General features: G+C 42.0%; 1 protein-coding gene across 1 annotated transcript; it reads left to right on the top strand.

The window, feature by feature from the left end:
- Nucleotides 1-5,674: 5,674 nt before the first annotated feature.
- On the top strand, nt 5,675-8,556 carry CDKN2AIP (CDKN2A interacting protein). Its single transcript, XM_006882276.1, has 3 exons — nt 5,675-5,946; nt 6,699-6,829; nt 7,220-8,556. The coding sequence occupies exons 1-3, from the start codon at nt 5,675-5,677 to the stop codon at nt 8,554-8,556; spliced, it is 1,740 nt and encodes a 579-aa protein (XP_006882338.1).
- Nucleotides 8,557-9,284: the final 728 nt, after the last annotated feature.

Here is a 9,284-nt window from a genome sequence, read left to right on the forward strand (position 1 = left end):
CTTTTAAGTCTCAAGTTGCAGAACTTTAAAAACTACAATGTGATTAATAGTTGTTATCCATGTTCATGGATCCAAATTTGCTTTCCTCTTTCTAAATGTGAATGTGGGCCCAAAAGATTAAAGCTTATGCTTGACTTAAATGTTTGCAGTATGAACCCTTGTTGTTGTTGTCGTTATGTGCCATCGAGTCGCTTGTGACTCATAGCGACCCTATGTACAAGAGCCCTAAACATCGTTCTATCCTGTGCCAACCCCACCGTCTCAAACACACTCATTTCCACCACTCCACTCACAGAATCGATCCATCTCATCGAAGGTCTTCCTCTCCTGCACTGCCCCTCCACTCTCCCAAACATGATGTCCCTCTCCAAGGACCAGTCCCTCCTTGAAACATGCCCAAAGTATGTCAGATGAAGCTTCAGAATCCTTGGCTCCAAGGAGCATTCTGGCTTCACCCACTCCAGGACAAACCTGTTTGTTCTCCTAGCAGTCCATGGTATATTCAACACTGTTCTCCAGCACCACAGCTCAAAGGCATCAATTCTCTTTCTATCATTCCTATTCACTGTCCAACTCTACGATGCATAGCACATAATTGCAAAGACTATAGCCTGGATCAGGCACACTTTAGTCTCCAGCCTGATGTCATTGCTCTTCAGTACTCTTGAGAGGTCCCTCACAGCTGACTTTCCCCAATGCAATTCATCTCTTGATTTCCTGGCTGCTGTTACCAAGAGTGTTTGTTGACTGGGGAACCAAGTAAACTAAAACTGTTAACTATCTCAATCTCTTCACCAACCATACTGATGCTGTCAGTTGGCCCAGTGGTGAGAATCTTTGTTTTCTTGATATTGAGCTTCAATCCATATTGAAGACTGCAGTCCTTGACCTTCTGCAGCTTCAGGTCCTCCTCAGTTTCAGCAAGCAGGGTTGTGTCATCTGCATAACACAGGTTGTTGATGATTCTTCCACCAATCGTGATTCCACATTCCTCCTTGTGCAGCCCAGCATCTTGTATGATCTGTCCTGCATACAGATTGAAAAGGCATGGAGACAAAATACATCCCTGACCGACACCTTTCTTGATTTTGAACCATCCAATGTATCCTTGCTCTGTTCTGATGACGGCCTCTTGGTCCAAGTATAGGTTTCGCATCAGCACAGTCAAATATTCTGGGATTCCCATTCTTCTCAGAGTCAGCCATAGCTTGTTGTGAAATGCCTTTGCATAGTCAATGAAGCACAGATAGACATTCTTCTGGTATTCTCTGCTTTCTGCCAAGATCCATCTAACATTAGCTATAATATCCCTAGTACCACGACCTCTTCTAAAACCAGCCTACACATCAGGCAGTTCTCTGTTAACATATTGTTCCAAAAGTTTTGGATCATTTTCAGCAGAACTTGCTTGCATGTGATATTAATGATATTGTTTGATAATTTCCACACTCTGTTGGGTCACCTTTCTTTGGAATGGGAACAAATATCTATCTCTTCCAGTGAGTTGGTCAGCTGGTTGTCCTCCAGATTTCCTGGCACAACTTAGTGAGCACATCTAGAGCAGTGTCTTTTTGTTGAAATAAATCAATTGGTATGCTGTCAACTCGTGGGCCTGTTTTTTGCCATTTCCTTCAGAGCAATTTGAACTTCCTCCTCCATCACCATAGGCTCTTGCTCATATGTTATTTCATGAAATTTCTCTGTGTCAGCCAATTCCTTCTGATACAGTGACTCTGTGTATTCCTTCCATCTTCTTTTGATACTTCCTGGATCATTTAACATTCTACCCAAACTATCTTTAAGTATTGCCACACGTGGCTTGACCCCTTAGATAAAATCAAATTAGAATCCTAGTATGAAAAGAAAAATCTGAACAGAAAGACCCATTTTATTTCTGAGTAGTAAGATTCAACATCATGGAGATGCAAAACCTCCTCCAGAAACTCGGTAAATTAATTTATTATTATCCTAATCAGCACATCAACAGAATTGTCTAAGAACAATTTTCTACCAGAAAAAAAATGCAAGATTGTCATTGCTATCATTTCTGTTTAAAGAAGAGATTGAGGTGTCACAGGATTTTGGTACATATGAAGAACATTTATTGACATCTAAGTAATTCCTTCAGCTTGAAAAATGATGTGTTTTTTGCCTTTGCATTTCTAACTATAGCTCTTTGTACATTTTGTTTTATTTTTATTTGATTTCTTGAGCTGCCCTTTGAAATCTTCTAGTCACCCCTTCTATTTCAGCATTTATCCCTTTTGTTTTGGCCTCTCTACATTCTGTGTATTTTTCAGAATCTCTACTGACACTCATTTTAGTCTATTCTTTCCCATCTGTCTTTATAATGACTTTTATTATTTTTTTACAATGACTTTATTGCTTTTTTCCCATGGATGATATCCTTGATGTCATCCCACAACTCGTGGTCTTTGATCATTAATTTTCGATATATCAAATCTATTCTTGAGATGGTTGTTAAATTCAAGTGGAATAAAATCAAGGTCATGTCTTGATTCTCATGAACTTTTCATTTTCTTCAGTTTAATTTCAACTTGAATATGAGGTATTGGTGATTTTGACGGCTAATATTGAGTTTCTCCGTCTTTTTTTTTTTTTGACGGAGGTAGTCAATTTTATTCCTGTACAGTCCATCAAGTGAAGTCCATGTAATAGTCATGGTGTTCTTTTAAAATAAAAGTCTTTGTGATGAATAAATCACTCATTGTACAAAATTCTATTATTCAATCTCCAATCTCACTTCTTTTACCAAGTCCCTATTTTCCAACGACCAGAGCTGCTTCTTTGTTTCCACCTCTTGCATTCCAGACACCAATCATTATCAATGTATCTTGGTTGAATGTTTAATCAATTCTAGACGACAAATATTGGTAAAAATGCTTAATTTCTTTAGCTTTGGTGTTAGTGGTTGGTGTGTATTTGAAGAGTTGTAACTAGCTTTAGCAAATTATAGTAAGCAGGTTACAACTATAACAGGTGTTCCCTGTATGGGGGGTATCCTTCCTTGTGTTGCATCACTCACAGCATTTTACTTGGGGATATATTGCAAAATATTCTTTTATACTATGAATTCAACAACCATCCTTCTTCAATTTGTCATGTCCTGTGTAACAGATTTTAAGTTCAGCGGAAGACTGGAATCAGGATGCTCACTGAGGTCAGAGTTTCTCCTTTTAAGTGGTGACCTTGTTATGTACCATCGAATGTGCCATGGCGTCAAGTAGGACTCATAGCAGCTTTTTTTTTCCACTAAAAGTACTAATTCTTATATTAACAATAAATCCAAACTCTGACCTACCCTGTGCCATCCTCCTTATCTTTGTACACACAAGCCCATCTCTGCCTTTTTGTGCTTAGTTATTCTGTGTAGATCACAACACATTATGGCTAACATTGCAAATACAGGGAATTCCAGAACACTTTTATGCTCGTACAAAACCTAAAACTAGACAATCTGTTCTCTGAATAGAGCAAGGGGAAACTGCATAGTTTAAAATTAAGAAAAGTATGTGTTAGGGCTATATTCTTTCTCCATACCTATTCAATCTATATGCTAAGTAAATCATTAGAGAAGCTGGACTTGGTGATGAAGAGTGTGATCAACATGTGTTAAGCAGATGACACAGCCTTAATTGCTCAAAGTAAGGAAGGCTTGAAATGCTTACAGCAGAAGATCAAAGACTACAGGTTTGAATATGGATTACATCTCAACTTCAAGAGGGAAAAAAAAATCACCACTGGACCCATAGACAACATTAAGATGGAGAAAAAATCAAAACTGTCAAAAAAACAACTGTCAACAATTTCATCTTACTTGGATCCACAGTTAACACTTTTGGTACCAACAGTCAGATTAGGAAATGTATTTCATTTAAAAAGTCTGGAGTCAGAAACCTGTCCAGATTACTCAAGAGCAATGATATCAGTTTGATGACTAAGGTGTGCTTGATTTGGGCCGTGGAATTTTCAATCACTTGCCATGCACCTGAGAGCTGGACAATGAAAAAGAACGACAAAAGATGAATCGATGCCTTTTGAGTTGTGGAGTTGTAGAACAGTGTTGAATATCCCATGGACTGCCAAAAGCACGGCCATGTCTAGGAGAAGGTGCAGCAGGTGTGCTCTTTGGAGGAAAGGATGACAAAGTTCCATCTCATATACTTTGGGCACGTTGTTGGGCAAGGCTATTCCTTGGAGAGAGATGGCATACATGGAAAGGTAGGTCAGTAAAAGATCCTTAAGATGGATTTACAAAGCATGGGCTCAACTACTTCAGCGATCATGAGGATGGCACAGGACAGGCCAAGGTTCCTATCTGTTGTTTACAGGGTCGCTGACTCCTGTACAGTGGCACATAACAGCAGCAATTCCTCTGATTCAAGCAATTTATGTCAGTCCCAAATGATTTCTTGAAAAGACCATGTAATTTTGTAATTGACCATTATATGATCATTTAATATAGCGTATAATGCATACCTAAAACTGGAAACTGACAATAAAAATATAACCTGAAAATCTGGATAATTTTAGAGTAAAAAAAAAAAAATAGCTCTAAAGAGGGATTCTATTTCTACACAGTGGAAGAAATAGGTCACGTTTTCACACCACCTCCAAGCTGTTTGTCTAGGTGGAAGTTCGTTTGTTCAGGGAACCTATGGAGACAAAGCTTGGTAGGTGCAGAACTGTTACTAATTAAATAAGACAGCCGGGGGACCAGAAATTGCTGGGATTGACCTAAGAGAGTGCGCTAATCAAAACCAAGCCCTGAGGCGTCAAAGACTATCTTCAAAGATCAGACTCCACCAGGCAACATTGAACTGGGTTAAGTGCTTACATTTATTATTTCGTTAATATGCCCCATCCGCATCGCTAGATCTTTTCTAAGAACATCTGCTTTACTGGTTTACATCAAAACAACGCTAAAAAGTATTAGTTGGTTTAGGGGGTGTGTGTGTCTTTTTAAAAATTCCTGACCAAACAAAACAAACAATAGAGCGCCTCGAAGTCTATCAGAACGGAAGCGAGCCTACAGCAAAACAGAAGCCAGCTGCCCGCCTCCTGCCCTGGGAGACCCAGCTCCCCTCGCCGCCTCGGCTCAGACTTTCTCGCCGCGGAGGATCCGGACAGAAGAGGAAGCTGGCCGGGCGTGTTCGGCGTCACAAAGCGACGCTGGAACGCTGGGGTTTCCGCTGAGCGCCAGGGCTCCCCCCGGTATCCCCGCTTGAGGCCCTCCGTCGCGCGGCGGGCGGCGCCGAGCCCCAGCCGGGCCCCCGCCTCTCCCTCCCGCCGGCCGTCCCCCTCCATCCCTCCCCTTCCCGCAGCGCGGCGGTCCCGCCCCCTCTTGTCCCCCTCCCGTGGCTATCACAGACGCAGCCTCACGGCGGCTGGGACGCCGCAAAGCGTCCTGGGAAAAGCGGCTCGCGCCGGAAGAATCCACGGGCGCTTAGCGGCGAGGTTATAAAAGGGGAGAAGCTGGCGGCGGGCGGAAGTGGGCGGTTCGCGGCTCGGAGCTCTGTTGTTTGGACCTCCCGCGGGGCGTACTCACCGGGCCCCTGGGCTCGCTGCGGTGACACAACCTCACACCCGGGTGTCCCCTGCCTCTTTCCCGGCTTAGCGTCTGCTCGCGGCCTCCGCGACCTGCAGGCCCAACATGGCGCACGACGTGTCGGAGTACCTGAGCCAGAACCCGCGGGTGGCTTCTTGGGTGGAGACATTGCGCTCCGAAGGCGAGACGGACAAACAGTGGCGCCACCGCCGGGAGTTTCTGCTCCGCAACGCCGGGGACCTCGCCCCCGCTGGCGGCGTTGGCTCCGCTAACACGGAGGGAGCTGCTGACGCCGAGAGCGGGACTCGCAGTCGGCAGCTGCAGCAGCTCGTCTCCTTCTCCATGGCCTGGGCAAACCACATCTTCCTCGGGTGCCGGTGAGTGAGAAAGCGACTCGAGCCAGCGCTCCCCCATTTTGTCTTCCGCCATTCGGTGCGAAAACCAGGTCTCAGTGGGGAGTGCAGGGTCTGGGAAAGGCGGGAGTTCACGGGTCCGGCTGCCCTCTAAGGGCGAGAAGGGCGTCTCCGCGACAGGCTTAGCCGGCAGGATTAACGACACCGTGGGCTCCCTGCGTGTGTGTGTGTGTGTGGGAATGCCGAAGTTGTTGGCCTCGAGTTGACAAACCCTCTTGTAGATTTAAAGGCTGGTAAAGGTAGACCCAGGTTCGCCCTGGAGAGGGTGAAACCTGGCTGCTCTTTGGAGGCAAGGATCTTGAAGCCCCGGCTCACGTACTTTGGGTATGTTCCGAGGAGTGACCAGTCCTTGGAGAGGGACAGCGCAAGAGAGGCAGACCCTCGATTGACTCAGTGACAGGGGTCATGGGGGCAGGTGTGTCAGTGACAGTAAGGTTGGCTCAGGATAGACCAGGCTGCAGAGCTGTTGTGTACACGGAGTCGCATTGACTCGCTGGACTCGATGGTACATAATAACAACAATAGACCAGACGCTGCCTCTCAGACCCGTAGGTCATTTGAGTTGTGGGAAGTAACAAAGTTCCTGGCAGTTAGTACGCTATCTTGAGTAAGACCAGGAAATAGTTTGTGTGGCCTGTTTTGCACAGAAGTCTTTAACTGGGGGCAGGCCCACGTCTTTTAAACATTAATTGAACTTTCCCCCTTTTTGTTTTCAGGTACCCTCAAAAAGTTATGGATAAAATACTTAGTATGGCTGAAGGCATCAAAGTGACAGATGCTCCAATCCATACAACAAGAGATGAACTGGTTGCCAAGGTGAAGAAAAGAGGGATATCGAGTAGCAATGGTTAGCAGATCATAGATGTGAACATACATAGGAGTTTAGAACTTAAATGCTATATAATTTGGCTTTATTGTTATTACTAATGCTTAACATGTCAGAATTAATGTGTTATTAATCATATTGGAATGTTAAATCTAAAATGTTTTTGAAAGCTCTGATTTTGATGGCTTGTATACATTAGATTTTGAAATGCCAAATAATTGTCTCTCGTTAATTTTTTTTAATTTTAGAAATTAATGATGCTATTCAACAGTTTTAGAAATTGTTTCCATGCTTTTTAAAGAAATCACTAGTTCTGAAATACCTTAATCTCTGAAATTTATTTTCATATAAATTTTTAGTTGGTGTCTGTTAGGTAGATGAAGTGACCTTATCTGTTTTTCTTCTTTTTAGAAGGGATAGAAGAACCATCAAAAAAACGGAGCATAGAAGGAAAAAATAATTTTGCTATTGAGCAAGACCAAGCAAAAATTTCTGCAAAAACAGACCACACAACTGCTCAGCAGGAAAACAGTTCAGCATGTGCAGGGTTATCCAAATCTGAAAGTGGTGAGAACTCAGGTAGGAGCTCTGGCAGCCCTTTGAATGAGAAGAACACAACAAGTGATGGCGATCAGCCTAGTTCCAGCCAAAGCAACAGCAGCATTTCCTCTCAAGTACCAATGACAGGTGCTGGGAAAACTACTGAATCTGAAGCTTCAGAAAAGCATGGTTCTGCACCATTTGTTTCCTCTTTGTTGAAATCAAATATGAATAGTCACGTGACCCAATCCAGCGATTCACGACAACAAAGTGGCTCACCTAAAAAGAGTATGTTGGAAGGCTCCACAGTCTCAGATTCTCAAAGCAGCTCAGAGATTCAAGTGCCCTTGTTGGGCTCCTCAGGAAGCTCAGAAATAGAGTTACCACTTTTATCTTCTAAACTTAGTTCAGAGACAGCGTCAAGTGGATTAGTGTCTAAACCTAGTTCAGAATCAAGTGTTTCATCATCAGTTTCTAAAAACAGTTCATCATCAGCCACATCCTTGCAACCTCCCAAGAGTAGCCCATCAACAAATATATCGCTGCTGACTTCCAAAAGCACTTCTCAGGTAGCTGCATCATTGTTGGCTTCCAAGAGCAGCTTCCAGACCAGTGGCTCTCTGGTTTCTAAAAGCACTTCTTTAGCAAGTGTGTCCCAGCTGGCTTCCAAGAGTAGCACAGCACAGTTGCCTTCCAAAAGTACTTCACAGTCAAGTGAGAGTGCTGTTAGATTCTCTTGTTGTAAGTTAACCAATGAAGATGTGAAACAGAAGCAACCTTTTTTCAATAGACTGTATAAAACTGTAGCATGGAAGTTGGTAGCTGTTGGTGGCTTTAGTCTCAATATGAATCACGGAGAGCTTCTAAATGCAGCTATTGAGGCTCTTAAAGCAACACTAGATGTCTTCTTTGTCCCACTAAAAGAACTGGCAGATCTGCCTCAAAATAAGAGCTCTCAAGAAAATATTGTTTGTGAATTAAGGTGCAAGTCTGTGTATTTGGGCACTGGCTGTGGAAAAAGTGAAGAAAATGCAAAAGCAGTAGCATCAAGAGAAGCACTGAAGGTATTTCTCAAGAAAAAAGTGGTGGTAAAAATATGTAAAAGAAAATACAGAGGCAGTGAAATAGAAGATCTAGTGCTCCTTGATGAAGAGCCAAGGCCAGTAAACTTACTACCAGCATTAAAATATCCTCAAGAATTACCATAAAGTGTCCCAAAAACTCACTGCATAAAATGTCTAGTATTTGATGAGAAAAACTGGCTTAAGTTTTTGTACAATATGATACAGGCTTTCACAAATTTTGTATTACTTTTTTCCAGTTTTGCAGAAAATTTGCATTCTAGTTCTCTTCACAGAGTAGAAGTTGTAAATAATTTACAAACAACCGTATGCATTAAAAGGTATGCATTAACAGCATACCATGATACTTTTTATTTGCTAAAAAAAATCCTATCTTCTATTTTTAATGAAATAATAGGTACGGTGTGTAGTTCTGTAGAGTCTTAAAACTTTTGTACTACTTTCAATTTGCTGAAAATTAAGTTGTCTCCCATGTATTTTTTTGGTTTGGTTTTCTTTTTTCTACCAAAAAAAGCTTGAATAAATCTCCACTTCAAAAAAGGGGACCACAGTATTTGAATGTCTGTGAAACTTTCTGAATGTTGCCCATAATGTTAAACATGTCTGTTAAAGAAAAAAAGAAATAATTGCCTGGAACTATTTTTATGAGATGTTGTAAGCATTTTTTAAGATATAAACGATGTACTTAATATTATTTTATTCTAAAATTGTTTAAAATTCACCATGATTTTAACCGCTAAAGATTCTTTAAGCAGGTTAATTTATGTTTTGAGGTAAAATAAAATTTACACTTTTTCTTAAAGACATAAATGTGGGTTTCTATATTAAGCATATTTTGTGACTACTATTAACAG

The sequence above is a fragment of the Elephantulus edwardii genome, unplaced genomic scaffold, assembly GCF_000299155.1.
Source record: "Elephantulus edwardii isolate Elephantulus edwardi_28Jun2011 unplaced genomic scaffold, EleEdw1.0 scaffold00018, whole genome shotgun sequence".
Lineage (NCBI taxonomy): Eukaryota > Metazoa > Chordata > Mammalia > Macroscelidea > Macroscelididae > Elephantulus > Elephantulus edwardii.

What these genes read in the sequence shown, in the direction of transcription:
- CDKN2AIP (XM_006882276.1), top strand. Translation starts at nt 5,675, where the DNA reads ATGGCGCACGACGTGTCGGAGTACCTGAGCCAGAACCCGCGGGTGGCT. An exon ending in CACATCTTCCTCGGGTGCCG is followed by an intron (nt 5,947 to 6,698) that starts GTGAGTGAGAAA and finishes TTTTGTTTTCAG; the next exon opens with GTACCCTCAAAAAGTTATGG. An exon ending in AGGGATATCGAGTAGCAATG is followed by an intron (nt 6,830 to 7,219) that starts GTTAGCAGATCA and finishes TCTTCTTTTTAG; the next exon opens with AAGGGATAGAAGAACCATCA.